This window comes from Euprymna scolopes, chromosome 18, assembly GCF_053919585.1.
Source record: "Euprymna scolopes isolate OS-2025 chromosome 18, ASM5391958v1, whole genome shotgun sequence".
Taxonomy (NCBI): domain Eukaryota; kingdom Metazoa; phylum Mollusca; class Cephalopoda; order Sepiida; family Sepiolidae; genus Euprymna; species Euprymna scolopes.
This window is the reverse complement of record NC_136499.1, coordinates 98,001,787-98,018,133: the sequence shown is the minus strand read 5'-3', so window position 1 is coordinate 98,018,133 and position 16,347 is coordinate 98,001,787. Positions and strand designations below refer to the sequence as shown.

The 16,347-nt window shown below is 33.6% G+C and overlaps 1 protein-coding gene across 1 annotated transcript in view; it reads left to right on the top strand.

The window, feature by feature from the left end:
- Positions 1-16,347, top strand: part of LOC145297708 (succinate--CoA ligase [ADP-forming] subunit beta, mitochondrial-like) — an 81,182-nt gene that overhangs the window by 16,457 nt on the left and 48,378 nt on the right. The window contains exons 2-3 of the mRNA XM_080143906.1: positions 4,693-4,870; positions 9,917-10,028. Of these exons, the coding sequence (XP_080000032.1) occupies positions 4,693-4,870; positions 9,917-10,028 (290 nt within the window). The remainder of the gene's footprint in view (positions 1-4,692; positions 4,871-9,916; positions 10,029-16,347) is intronic.

Below are 16,347 nucleotides of genomic sequence, written 5' to 3'. Positions count from 1 at the left end.
AATGACTGTCTAAACTTAATACTGCTGTATTAACAGCATATTTCATACCAGAAGTAGTTCTCATCAATCATTCCAACTATTTTAGAAGTTGACTTCACCCTCTCAAACTCTTTGTCGGAAAGAGATATGGTTTGTTTTTGATTTTAAGAAATGTGTCCTCACAAATATTAACTCCTTCTTCAGAGCGGGAGTTGGTTTATTGCCGATCACCTGACGTGTTATCTGGGAATACCAACGGGCCTGTTCATAGTTATTTTTTATACCTAACCAAAGTTCCTCTTTAAGAGAACTGTTTTTCCCCATTTGGCAGCAAAGCTAAATGGGGAAAAACAGTTCTCTTAAATGGCCGTGTAAAACAGGTACATCCAGTCTCCACTTGAAAAGCATGTTACTCCATATTATATGTAGATGTGATGCATCTGGAAGCATTGCAAGTGGATTCATTTGACGGGTTGGGGTATTTCCACATCATACACCATCCTTTGTTTATCCAACCGGTGATTGATCAGACTCTATCTTATGTATAGATGACTATTATTATATAACAATAATTGTATTATTCTCATTGTGCTTGTTGTTTTTGCAATATTTTAGCCAATTTAACTTCCAATTTTCTTCAGGTGTATATTTTTGAATTTGAGTATCTAAACAAAATTTCAAACTAAACTTTTTATTTAATTCATGAGGGTAGATTGTTCTTGTTCAAATTATCCATGAGCAGGTAGAAGTGTTCCGATTTACTTTCCTCCCTATTACTTGCATGAGGTAAAGATAGATATTGGATCAGTTTTTAATGTGGGGAAAGTCCAGCTCTCCAAAAACTGGCACTCTGGGTTAGAGTAAAAATTAAAATTGTCTCAGTCTAGAAGTGTTAAAATAAAGTGTGGTATCAAATCAGATACTACACTTTATTCCTAGCTGAATGAACAAAAATGTTAATTATTGTATTATTCTTAGTTATTATTGCTTGTTATAAGGATTGAAGCTTCGATCTCCAAAAGACTGTCACTTAGAAATGATCCATGACACAACAGTTAGAAGTTTTGATTCACAATCAGTTTTAAGTGACCTTCTTCTGAGGGTTGAAGGTTCAATCGTTGCTACAGATGATAATAACTAAAAGTAATGTGATAATTAATGCTTCTACTTGTCATGGCTAATGGAACGAGAATGATATAAAAGGTTCCGTCCAAATTCCATACAGGTCTCAAAACAATGTAGCAAAAGTAGGTTGGAGATTACATGAAGCAAAACATTGTGGAAATAACAACTAAAGTAAGAATAGTAATGGGACATTTTATCCCATATCTTTCAGTCTTGACCGCCACCTCCCACCTTTCATATGGAATTTTTTTTTCTTATGGATGCCGCATAAAAAATGGTAAAAAATAGGAAAAACTCATATCAGAAACATGTTAAGAAGAAATCTGGAAAAAACACTTTCTGCTGAGCAAATTGTATACTTGACAATATTTCAACAAATCAGTGTTGTATGAGTGCCTAATCATACCATAATATCAATGTTTTCGGACAAGTGTGTCCATTTTGTGACCTTGAAATGCTAATTCATGGCTTGCAAAGGGGCTTTTTTAGAGACTGTTCTCAAATCTTGGTCACTATCAATTTTTTGTATTTATGTATTAAAAATCTTGACTGTATGGTGCAATGCTGTCAAAACTGTCCTGGATATACTACTCTGGAAAAGTACATTTGTGATAAATTCATGGAACTCAAAATTGATAAGATATTTTACAGCTAGTGGCAGAGTATAGACAGGACAATCCTACAGACACATAGAATTGATGTTGAAGATTTCATGGAGTTGCTGGTATATGGCATAGATAACCTTACCGCCTACTCTTATGTAGCAAGAAGTCAGGTTCAATTCCTCAAAGAAAAGATGAGATCACTGTGGAAGAGTGCATCATTCTTCTGGACTTTGCAGAAAATTACCATTGCATAATGCAGGATGAAATCCAGGGATATCACTGGAATAAGTACCAGTGCACTATGCATCCCGTGGTGATATTTTTCAAACAAGATGGAAAACTTCAACACATTTCGTTGTGCATCATATCTGATGATCTTGACCATGACACCTCTTCCATCCATGAATTGCAAGGAATTGTCATGGCATAGATCCAGGAAAATTTGCCACAGATTAAAAAAGTGAATACTTCAGTGATGATTGTGCTAGTCAATATAAAAGTTACAAGGTATTTCGCACACTTTGCCACCACAAATCTGATTTTGGCATTGATGCAACCTGAGCATTCTATGCAACTAGTCACAGGAAATCCTCTTGTGACGGAATTGGGGGTATCATCAAGCAGTTTGTAAAGGCCTATCAACAACCAAAATTTAATATTCCAAGCAGTTGAGGAATACTGTAAAACATCCATCGAGGGAATTACTTTTGTGACCATTGACAAAAAACACCTGGTATCAGTTAGAGAAATCTTGTATATCCAGTACCAACTTGGTGATACCATCCCTGACACTACAAGTTGTCATCACTTTGTTCTAACATCCCAATACACAATCCAAAGAAAACAATTAAGTATCAACACAACAATCTTTGTTGATTATTTCAACTTCATGTCAAAAACGACATTATTTTTGCACCAACCGAATATTTGCGATAAACCTGATGTTAATAAACAGGGCTACATCCTCCAACAGTTTTTGGCACTCTGATATACTTTGTGCCTCTTTTGAATCTAGGGACATCACGACAGCAGTAATTTCATGTAAATATTTAGTGTAATAGTGCACTGCGTCTAGCCATGTACCCCACCTCATTACAATCAAACTTGGTGGAAGGGGCACCCCTGGAGCTAGTTCCCTGAACTTGTCGATTCTGTTGGGTGCCTTTAAAAATATACTCTTCACTGGAAAAGAGCTTATTCACTTTTGGGTATGCTTGCCTAACCAGTTCTGTAACCCTGTGCAAACCGTGGTTAAACATGTATGTTTGTTTCTAAATGCTGCACCATTAAAGATTTCTTGCAACTTTTGATCTGCAAAAATAAAAATGAATTATTTGATGTAATTATATACATTTAAAAAAGTATGGAAAAAGTTATTTTAAGCGCATTAACTTTTGTTAATTAACGTGCAAAGTAGATGTAATAGATAAAAAATCTCAACATTCAATGAAATTTTAATACAGCTAGATTTAACGTTACAGAATTTGAAATACAAAACTATTATTTCGGTAATTTGTATAACAATACCAATCTATCATACAACTATATTTCAAATTTTATGCACAATAACTTGTTCTTACCTGAATATTGCAGTATTTGCAGGTTAAGCAATCGTCAGTTAACTGGTAATCTTCAAATTCTTCAACAAATCTTGCCATTCGTTCGGCAGGAGTGCTAATTACTTTCGGCATCGTTGTTTTACGGTTTTGTTTTTGTTTTTACAGATCTTGTAAATATGTACTTGGAACTAACACGCTTTGTCTACTAGCACAATGAGCTATCTGTACATGTTTATATATCTGCCTATAATACCACTTTTTCTATAGACCAAATTTTAGACACTTTTTTATGTAAATTCACACCTACTAAGGTTTGACCACGTTTAATTTATCTGGAAAAAAATGAATAAATTTAAAACTCATACCCAAGTATTTGCTTCAGCATATTTTCGGCAAAATAAAACTTATTTGGCATATTCTTTTTTTTTTTTTTTTTTTTTTATGCTTTTTGTTAAAAGAATATTCTCTAACCCAATATATGCTTATTAAAGAATATTCTCTAACCCAATATATGCTTATTAAAGAATATTCTCTAACCCAATATATGCTTATTAAAGAATATTCTCTAACCCAATATATGCTTATTAAAGAATATTCTCTAACCCAATATATGCTTATTAAAGAATATTCTCTAACCCAATATATGCTTATTAAAGAATATTCTCTAACCCAATATATGCTTATTAAAGAATATTCTCTAACCCAATATATGCTTATTAAAGAATATTCTCTAACCCAATATATGCTTATTAAAGAATATTCTTGTTACAGCCCAATTCATAACAAATAAGTTAATTTATTTTAACATGTTTATATTTCTCTACAAATCGATTTGTAAAATCAAAAGAGATGTCAAAAGGTGCATAATAAAAAAAATTTGTATATATTTTTTTAACAAATTTATTAAAAAATATTGAAAACAAACAAAAAGAATAACACTAGCATTAATGTTTTGCTATTTAATTGGCAAACGTTAAAGATTGTAGCCAAAGCAGAATACAAGAAGAATTTTGTATAGGCATTAACAATCATTTTATGTTGTATTCTTATATATAATTAAATGTAGAATCATTTTGATTTAAAATCCATTTAGTATTATGCAAGCATGCTTGAAATGTGTCGATATTATCTGAATAATTGAAATCAAAACAAGATGGTGACCAAATTTGATCTGATGTCATATTTTCTCTTATTCAGGTAATATTAACACATTTCAAACATGCTTTTCTCAAGTTTACATGTGGAATACTACATGGATTTTAACTCAAAAGGATTCCACATTTCATAATATATAAGAAAAACAACAATATAAAACTGGTTTTGAAGCCTATACGGATTTTTTCGCGCATCCTGCTCTGGCTGCGACCTTTAACATCTGTCTTAAATGTTATAAATTGATACGATTTCAATTATCTATTTTTCAGGTATTTGCGTCGTTATTATCTGGTACAAAATACAGTTCGCCCCAACTCCAACAAAAACGACAATTGTCTCTTCACGAACATCACAGTTTCAACTTACTTAAAGAAGGTGGTGTCAATGTACCATTGTTTCGAGTTGCCACAACAAGTGAAGAGGCTTTCAAACATGCCAAAGAAATTTGTAAGTCATCAATTCATTTTTAACTATTTCAATGTAAATTGAAAAAAATAAAACATCATTTATTTATTTCTCATTCTGAATATATTTTCTCTCTCTCATACCAATGCACATGTACAGGGTGACCAAAAAAAAAACAAGCTAAATGGATGCCATCTAGAACATATGCTGTAGAACGGAGAAAAAAATGGCCAAAGACCCTAGTGTTTTGATGTGATGTTTTGAATATAATAAACTAGTTATGACCAAAGTTTCGTTTCATTCGGACAAAACACTAAGAAACGGGGCCTAATTAGAGTTAGATCCCGTTTTTTTTTGGGTGGGGGGGTCACTGGGTGGGGGGGTCACCCTGTATTCTGGTCCTCTCTCTTTTTTCTCTTTTCACCCCCTTTTCTCTTTTTCCCCCTTTTCTCATCTTCCCTTTTTTCTTTGCTTTTCTCTTTTATCCTCTTTTTTCTTTTCCTTTTTTCCTGTTTTTTCTTTTTCCTTTGTTTTTTTTTCTTTTCCTTTTCTTTTTCCTTTTCTTTTTCCTTTTTTCTTTTTCCTTTTTTCTTTTCCTTTTTTCTTTTCCTTTTTTCTTTTCCTTTTTTCTTTTCCTTTTTTCTTTTCCTTTTTTCTTTTCCTTTTCCTTTTTTCTTTTCCTTTTTCCTTTTCCTTTTTTCTTTTCCTTTTTTCTTTTCCTTTTTTCTTTTCTCTTTTTCTTTTCCTTTTTTCTTTTCCTTTTCCTTTTTTCTTTTCCTTTTTTCTTTTCTCTTTTTCTTTTCCTTTTTTCTTTTCCTTTTTTCTTTCCTTTTTTCTTTTTTCTTTTCCTTTTTCTTTTCCTTTTTCTTTTCCTTTTTCTTTTCCTTTTTCTTTTCCTTTTTTCTTTTCCTTTTTTCTTTTCCTTTTTTCTTTTCCTTTTTTCTTTTCTTTTTCCTTTTTTCTTTTTCCTTTTTTCTTTTACCTTTTTCTTTTTTTTTCTTTTTTCTTTCTCCTTTTTTCTTTTTTTTTCTCCTTTTTTTTTTATTTCTCCTTTCTCTTTTTGCTTTCTTTTTCTTTCTCTTTTTGCTTTCTTTTTCTTTCTCTTTTTGCTTTCTTTTTCTTTCTCTTTTTCCTTTTTACATTTACATAAAAACCAACTTTTCAGTATTACAAATACTACAAATAAATCAAATTAGATTATTGCAGCTTCATTTACAGTACCACCAGAAAATCATACATAACGACATTAGACACTGTTTAACATCAATGCCTCAGACTTGTACTGGGAGCCTTCCGAACTTCCCCCATCGATAGTCTCTATGCAGAAGCCAATGAATCCCTATTATCAATTTGACGCAATAAACTAACCTTACAATAGTTCTTGATCAAAAAACTTTCTTGCCCAGACAATCCCGCCTATGACTGTATTGCAAACCCACTAAATTACTCTCTCTGATAGGAAAAAATCGCAACCAACAAATCCAGCCCATAACTACATCTTCAATACCAAAATCAAAACCTATTTGACCAAAAAATAAAAGCTATAAAACCTTTTGGTTTCCGTTTGAAACCAATAGTGGAAGACACCAACATCCATGATGTCAACCAACTAAGCCTTCCATTCTGAAATGGCCTGATATTATCCTTGAACTAAACAAGCTCCCAAAAAATCAAACTAATCTATCAAGAAAAACTCCTTAACATTCAAGAAAAATACCTAAACCATCAGCATATCTACACAGATGGTTCCAAAGACAGTAACAGAACTGAATGCGGAGTAGTATCCAATAACATTACTTTGCAGGAGCGACTTCCAGACTTATGTTTCAATTTTTAGTGTCGAAGCTACAGCTATAGATTTGGCTCTAAACCTCGTTACTGACCTCACTTAAAACAAATTTATAATTTTTTTAGATTCCCTATCAGTACTCGAATCCTTAAAGAACCAAAACTTAAATAACCCACTACTCATCAACTTATTACAAAGAATACATACTCTTTCACAAAACAAAAATATTAAATTCTGCTGGATCCCCAGTCATTTTGGAATTCAGTACAGTGCATAGCTGCCAAAAACTCAATATAAGCAATATAAAAATTCCACATGCGGACTACAAACAACTAATTAATAATCTCATTATAAAGAAATGGCAAGAACAATGGAATAACTGTCAAAATAACAAACTTTTCAAAATCAAACCCACAGTAGAAGAATCGTTACCAGATTTCAGAAAATCGCACAGAGAGGAAGTGGTTATTTTCTGCATTTTCATAGGACACACCCACATAACCCATTCCTTCCTGCTAAAAAAGAAGACCCTCCAGAATGTTTAGCATGCCAAGAACCCTGTACAGTAAAACACTTTCTTTTGGATTGTGGCAATCTCTCGCATATCCAGCAAAATTATTACACTATCAACAATATGAAAGAACTATTTAAAAAAAAAAAAATTCTAACAAAATACTAACATTTCTGAAAAAAGTAAATTTTTACAAAAGAATATAATTTTAACTCAATCCAACTTTACACAAAAAAAAACCCATCACCAAATTATGGAACTCAGCATTAAATAAGACTCCCCCCCCCCCCCCAAAAAAAAGAAAAAAGGTTGATATGCTGTAAAACCAAACCAAACAAATCTATTGTCAGAATTTTCCGGACAGTTCACATAAAAACGCTGAAAGATATCAAAATGCTGAGCTAATAAAATTGCAGCAGCCAACATCATTTAAGAAAACATTTATTTACTATCATTGATTTATTATATTGAAAAATATTAAATATTGGTTCCCCGATTTATCAGAGAGGGACCTATATTTTCAGTGGTGTCCGTTAGTCCGGACGATTGCCAGATAACCATCCATTAGTTTTTTTTCTGAAATTTTGCCACAAGTTGTATTTCAGTAAATAGATGTGCACAGTAAAAAAAAAATTTTTTTTTGAAAATTCTTGTTTTGTCCCCAGGGCTCAAAAAAGATAAAAAAATGACATTAGATTTTTCTGAAACTTGGCCAAAATGTGGAGCCCATTGTTCTTAATATAAATCCAGTATGGATGACCTTGGCAAAATTCTGGTTTGAGTCCCTTTTTGACCTTTTTGTGGTTCTTTTTTTCATATTTCTCAACAAAAACTCAAATATACATGTGTTAAGACCTGAGCTACACCATTATCCATTTACACTGGGATTCAGCATCCCCAGGGACTCAAAAGCAGTCAAAAATGCCCCAAAATGGCCAAAAATGACACTTTTTGCACCATAGCGTTTGGTCCATCCATTAGATTTTCCTGAAACTTGACCAAAATGTGGCAGCCATTGTTCTTAATATAAATTCAGTATGGGTGACCCTGGCAAAATTCTGGTTTGCATCCCTATGGGACTTTTAGGGCTAAAAAAACATGCCTTTTTGGAGCTCTTTTTCATATTACTCAAAAACTTGACATGTGTGTCTATATAGTGGTTTTCCATGGTGCTGAATTCAAATATACATGTCTTAAGGCATGAAACTGCACCGGTTGTCCATTTTCATTGAAATTCTGCATTTCCAGGAGCTCAAAAGGGGTCACAAATGCCCCCAAATTGCAAAAAATGACACTTTTTACCCCATAATTTTTGCCCTATCCATTAGATTTTTCTGAAACTTTTTTTTTTTACACAGTGATCATCACTTATCAAGGCCCGGAAGCCACTCATGGATAAGGGTTATTGCAAGTACAGTATGTTAGTGTGGAGATTTAATGAAGTGTTTACTTAAGGAGGTGGTTCATTAGGAATTTGTTAACGTTGAACTTGAAGACATTATTATTCTGCACAAGTACCTTATTTTGGCAGAACTAGCACTACTGGTCGGAAAAATTACAGAGTCACATCAGACAAAGACTTAAGGCATCGATGCCTTAAGTCTTTGTCTGATGTGACTCTGTAATTCTGATGCGCATCTTCAGAATGAATAACATATATTTAAGCCAATTATTGGCTAGAAATCCTGCCATCTTGGTGAATAAAAATGGATCTTCGAAAACTGTCTCTACAACTTCTCCACCGCTGATAATACAAATCTGCCTACTAATCATCAAGATAATCCTCAACTCTGTAATAAATACCAATGTTTATTTATTTGTATATAAATATATACAAATCTATTCTGTCACACAAAAAAGTCAGTAAAAAAAGTGTCTTTTTAGCCATTAAATAAAACCATTTCAAATGGTGAGGCGAAACAAGAAAGCAAATAACAAATCAGACAGCCTCCACAACCTAAAATGAATTCAGAAAGCAATCTTTCACGCAAACTGATCAATGGTTAATGCTTTTTTTTCTTTAGGTCATCAGAAATAATTTATTTTATATAAATATTAATGTAAACGCTGCCAAAGTACACACATTATTTTATTCAATTTCGGTAAACATAATTATAAAATCGCTACAATAGATTTACTGTTTCAGTCTTAAAAGACATCGTCATGTGACAAACTTCTGGTCTTACTTAAGGCCAGTCATTTTATGAAAAATGATTTTTATTAAATGAATGGCCTCAAGTAAGATGAGAGAGGTTTATTGTCACCTGATGATGTCTTTTAAGATTGAAACAGTAAATTTATTGTAGCGACTTATGGTAATTTTATTTACCTAAATTGAATAATATAATATCTTGCTCTTTTAATTGAGCAGTCAACAATCTTGTTGAAATTCAATGGTTTTTACTTTTGAATATTTTTAACCTGGAATATATATATATATATATATATATATATATATATATATACACGCACATTCAATTCTAGTTGTACTAGTATAACACACAGGTTCTGATTAAGTGTAAGTGACTTTAATTTTGTCAAATAAAAAATCATAGTTCTGTTTACTACTCTCCACCTTTTTGGATATTTCTGATGCTTTCTAAAGATGGTGGTTCTACTCAATTTGGAAATCACTACTTTATACCTATACCAAGAGAAATTTTAAGATTGACTTCACAATGATTTTTCGTAACTGTCCAACATTGGTTTGACAAATAAAATTTTGTATTCAATTAGTTTTATATTCTTTCTGCTTTTACTTGACTTGTTTTCTATCCTTTCTTAACAGCTGAAAAGACTGGATCTCCTGATGTTGTTCTTAAGGCCCAAGTACTTGCGGGTGGACGAGGACGCGGTGAATTTGACAGTGGTCTCAAAGGAGGTGTCAAACTTGTCTACACGTAAGTCTGTTTAGTTCCATCATTTTTATTTATGCTCATTTTCTAACTCTTCAAGCAGTTTGGCTAATCATCAGAAAGATTTGCTTCTGGATATGACCTTAAACTATATCCAGTGGTGAGGCCCCAGCTTGCAGGCTTTTGGGAGTGTGGAGCCATCCTTTAATTGCCATTGTTCCCAGGTCCACTCTGACTCGGAGTGGTAGTACCTGTTAGGGTCCCAACTATGGGTTCAAAATCTTTGGATTCGGCATTAAATAACCTGAAAGGGTTGCTGTGCCGTAAAACAAAAACAACCAAACCAACCATCAGAAAGATTTTGTCCTAATCTTTTTGAGGAGCTGGATCTTACCCACATTAAAAACTGACCTTGTGTCTAACTCTTGTTATAGGGAGGCAAGTAAATAGGGACAAACAAAATAAAATATCCATTTATGGTTAAAATTGCTGAAGCATGGAACAAACTGTTTGCATCAATTGTTGGCCGTATAATATGGTAGTTACGTGTTAATACCGACTCAAAGCTGTCTATGAAAGTCTTGCTAAGAAACAAAAGAAGGAAAAAAATTTGATTCAACTTTATTTTAGTTGAAATAAAATGAATTGATTCATGGTATTTTCCAAAGCTGGGAATCAGACGTCACTTGAACAGTGCAAATACAAATTTACAAGAATATAAACATGTTAATTTCTAAATGTTTGATTCTAAATTCCTATTTAAAATCAAATAAGCTATTTGATACGTCAAATGCACATGAAACTATTTCCTTTATAATTTTGTATAACCTATTCATAATATTGGAACTTTTGTCTTTAACATTAAAGATAATATTGATGTTAAACTAAGGTCCCCACAAAACACCTTTGTGCAACTAAAATATGACTTACAAAACAGGAGAAAAAAATTGAAAGTGAAGCGAAAGAAAAAAATTGAAAGTGAAGAGAAAGAAAAAACAAAACAAAATTGAACGATATTACTCGCAGACCTATGCAATTCTTTTTTTTTTATCTCCAAGTTTTCTTTGTTCTCAGCTTAGTTTGTTGTTTGTTTCTTTCTTTGTGACTGCATTCTCTCTCATGGTAACTTTTTGTTTTTCATTTTGAACCCTTTTTTATGAAAAAGACCTGGTCTTAACAGCACCAGATGAGCTATATGTAAATCGTTAATCTTCTTCAGTGGTATCATAACGTTTTAACATCGACTTGCCACTGTGTATGGAAGTCTTGCAAAAAAACAAAGGAAGGAAAGAAATCCGATTCAATTTTTTTAGTTGAAATAAAAGGCATTTATTCATGGTACTTTCCAAAATACACCTGCATTTTGGTTTTGCAAGTCTCTTTGTTTGCCATGTGGTTGACAAAACTCTTCCGTATCAATCACACGCTTTTTTTCTCCTGTGTCATCCCATCTACTCAAATCCAGTCACTATTACACAGATTTTTCACATCTCTCTTGTAAGCACGTGCTTTGCTTCACTGTTGGCACCCACATGTTTCCAAATCTTTCTCCGCTTTTTCTTTTCCTCCTCTTCCTTTGCTGTAACGTCATCTTGCGCCATGGCTTGGTCATTTGCATACGTCGAGATGCCACTGTTGCTACATTACGTGTCAACAGTTGTAACATACCTCCCCATGCCAAAAAAATTGACAAGAATTAATACATGTGCCGAGGTAATAGAAGAAAAGAAAAAAACAAACTTGAATACAAACAAAAAACAGGAGTAAATAAATCCAAATAAAATGTCTAAGTGTATAGTTTGTTCAACCTTTTCATTTTGTTTTTCCTTTTCCTGTCAGAAATTCTTTACTTCATTTCATTTTCTATTTTTATTCTTTTGTTAAAAAAAAAAAAGGAATTCCAACATATTTTTCTAAATATTTAAAGACAACGTTTTAATACATTGTAAGGAGTAAAAAAAACTCAGTTAACTGTTTAAATAGCGTGAATATAGTTTTTTGTGCCTTCAGAAATTACTTAACAGCCGAAAAGTTTCAGCTTTGTTGATCACGATTAAAGTTTTTAATGCTAACAATATGTTAGAAAGCCAATTAAATTGAGGCAGGACCAATTTAGAGTTCTGTTGAACAGGTTTTGATGATTGTTGATCCTACATTGATAACTCTCTCAGATGGGATGTTTCTCTTTTTAGTAATAAAGGCAGTTTATTGCTTATCTTGACAGTCATCACAGAAATTGTCTTTTCACCATCTTGAATGAAATGTAGCTGGAAATCTTGCTGGGTTTATTATTGACAAACCCGACGGAATTATATTGTTTATCATGCATTTTTCTTGTAGTTGAATTCCGAATGTTTCAATTCCTTTCTTACCTTCTCTACCATCCTACTGCTGACACTGAAGGAGTCTGAAATCTCTTTATTTGTCCTTCAGGAAAGGATTCCAAAGAGAACTCTGTGACTCTTCCACAAATACAGTGGTTCAAAATGGTCCATAATCAATTTTCGTACAACAATTGAAATTTAGTTACTGTCTTTATGAAGACAAAACAGATAGGGACAAAGAAAATATGCATAAAATTAGCAGTTGAAAATTACAATAAAATATTGTTCGCACCTTTTATGAACATGTCCTTGTGCATTTACTGCACTTGCTTTGATTGTCCTATTCATTATACCAATCCAAAGTTGTTCAATTCCTCAAGTGATGGAACAAGGAATTCTTATCCCAAGTATAACCACAAGTCCAGTTTGGTTGAATGGCAGACTTGCAGAAGAATGAGAGTTTTACCTGACCAGTTCAAAACACACAAGTCTCATTCACACAGTCCTCCAACCAAAAGCCCCCAGAGGCTTCATTTTGCCTGGAGAGACACACCAGCCTAACTGCCTTGTAGCTCACAGTGAAATCAACCAACTGCCACAAATGTCGAGCTCTTGCTGTCTCTTTGCCTCATCCCTGGAAGGCCAGCTCTCCTCTTTTCATCTCCTGAAATTGTTTCAGTCCTAAGTGATTTTGAGCTTTGTTAGTGATCACCATTCAACCACCCAGACCGTGTGCTACCAGATCAGGCTGCCTATTGGCTTCCTGAGACGAAATGCACCTACATCGATTTCTGTTTTTGTTTTCTATTCTCTTTTGTAAAACTTAATTATGTTCTACAAAAACAAACTAAAAACAACAGCCCTCTCCCCTCCCCCCCTCCTTTTTTTCTTCCTTACTTCCCGGTTGACCCTGTCGGCAGGGCATTAGAATACGCCGACTGCCCCCCTGCAGAGGGTAAAAGTCCCTCAATGGGGCTACCTGTTGGCTGTGGGTGGCAACCCGTGATGCCTAGGAAAAGGATCCTGGTGGCTGAGCAACCGATGCCTAGGGAAAATAAAGGTATCTGTTGCAACACTCTACTTTGGCCTTGTACTAGGCTAGACGGGCGGTTGGAGAGGCCCGATCCAACCAATCGGCTAGTCATGTCAAGCCCTAACACTTACACTGAAAATGTCAATTATAACATCTAAAAAAAATAAATAAATAAATAAAATAGAATAAAAAAAAATTTAATCCAAAGATAATACATTTCATTGCTACAAACATAGACAAACCATTTAAGTGTTAGAAGGCGATGGCAAGGGCCAATCAATTGATGAGACAAAAACCACACAACTGCTCCCTAACTAACGTTTCTATCAAACTGGGAAAGAAGAAACTAAAGGAGGAAACAGGAAATGATGGAACAAACTCAATCAATTGAGTATATCTCCTTTGTATCCCTGGGATGAAAGGGCGAATGGGTTTCCCCCCTAACATCTCCCAATTTCGGGCTCCGAGGAGGGTGGGGAGCAAGAGAGATGAAAATCTAAACAAACTTCTATGGATATAATAAACCCAAACAAAAAACCCAGAAACCAAAGAAATACAACAAAATCGAAAAGAACCCACTCTGACGTAACCAGCTCAGACAGTGAACAAGAATATAACTATGAAATAATTGATAAAGAAAAATATCCAAGATTCATAGTAATCGAAACCTTAGAAGGAAAAAAGATCAGCGATCTATCTCCATTCTTAATTGAAAAAATTCTGTCTCAAAACAGCGACCCAAAAACAGCAAAAAAAATGAAAAATGGCAATCTACTTGTCAGAGTCGACAACTATAAAGACGCAAAAAACATCTTAGAGATGGAAAAATTCCATATCTATAAATGCAAAAGTTATGCTCATGAAAGACTAAACACATCAAAAGGTGTTTTAAAAGGCATGAATTAACCTTGGCTACAGCAGAAGAAATAGAAAATGCCCTAAGAAAACAGGGAGTAATCGATCACGTCCGAATAAACATAAAAAGGAATGGTCAAACCATACCTACAAAAACCTACGTACTAACTTTCAATACACCAAAAATTCCCAAAGAAATAAAAATCGGATACACAATAGAAAAAGTAGAACAATATATACCAGCCCCTCTGAGATGTTATAAGTGTCATAAATATGGACATAGCAGAGAAGCATGCAAAGGACAGAAAGTATGTGGAAAATGTGGCTTAAAAGAACCTAACCATACTGAAAGTGAATGCCCAAACTAAACAAAATGCCTAAATTGCCAAGAAAAACACCCAGCATACTCTAAAATATGCTAAATCTACACAAAAGAAAAAAAAATAGCCGAAATAAAATACAAAAAAAACGTGCCCTTTCCTGAAGCAAGGAAAATAGCAAGCTCTCGAGAAAAAATAAACACGTACGCAGACATTACAAAAATTACAAACCAAACAAACCAAACCCAAAACCAAGACCTACTTAAACTAATCTCCGAACTCAAAAATCTAATTGAAACTTTAAAAACTAACCAAAACGAAAACAAGAAACAAATACCAGTATCTTTGAAAACTCAGCCAAATGATCTAAAACAAGTCCCAAAGAGCAAAAAAGAACCCGAACAGCAAAAACCACAAATAAACCGTGGAAGATCCAAATCACGTACAAGGACAAAAGCAGAAGATAAACACACAATATCTGGAAAGATGGAAACAGAACGGGAAAACACAAATCCTCTTTCCAAAAACCAAAGCAAACAAAAAACAGAGACAATATTAATCGAAAATGAAAACAAATTTGAATTGATTGAAATCGAGAGTCACAGGAAAAAATCTAGCTCCAAAAACAGAACTGACCAGGAAGAGAAAATGGAGACTGAGGAACCAAGCAGTTCAATGAAACTCAAAACACAACAAATCAATAGAATAATAGATATAAAAACCTAAACAAAAACCAAACAAAAAAAAAAAAGGAAAAAAATAAATAAACGAACTTACCTATGGAAATGAATAAAAACATCATACAGTGGAACTGCAGAGGCATAAAACCAAACTACGAAGAAATCAAACATATAATAGCACAATATGACCCCAGCATAATCGGCCTACAGGAAACTCTTCTAAAAGAAACGGACACCATCAACTTCAAAGGATACCACATCTACAATCAAACAAACAGATCACAAGCAGATAATCGACCCACAGGTGGCACTTCAATTATAATAAAAAAACTGATACCACATATAAAATTACAACTCCAAACAAACCTACAAACAATAGCAATTAAAGTTACACTTCACCGACCAATAACTATTTGTTCAATATACATTCCACCTAAACATAAACTAAACAAAATCAAAATTGAAGATCTGATAACACAACTCCCCATACCTTTTATATTAATGGGGGACTTCAACGCCCATAACAAAATGTGGGGAAGTGAGAATATTAACCAAAATGGGAAAATCATTGAATCATTACTGGAATCACCCGAAGTAACTATATTTAACGACAAAACACACACATACCTTCACCCAGGCACAGGAACGACATCAGCTATCGACCTAACACTATGCTCCCCCACAATATTTATGGACTTCCAATGGGAGGTACATAACGACCAGTGCGGCAGCGATCACTTCCCAATTTTTCTCAAAACCCAAGAACCTACAACAGAAGAATCAAAACCAAAATGGCAAATTTATAAAGCTAACTGGACTGAATTTAGCAAACTTTGCACAAATCTAATTAATCAAGAAATAGTTAACAAACCAGATCCTATGTTAGCTTTCACCAATACACTAAACGAAATAGCAATCAAGACAATCCCAAAATCTTCCACCAAATCACACCCAAAATCAACGCCATGGTTCACAATAGAATGTAAGCAAGCAATAACCAACAGAAAAAAATGCTAAAACATCTCAAACAACATCCTAAAAAACCCAACCTTCAAAAATACCTACAAGCACGAGCAAAAGCATGCTATATTATAAAAAAAAGCAAAAAAGAAACCTGGCAAAACTATATTTCCAAATTGAACAACAACACGC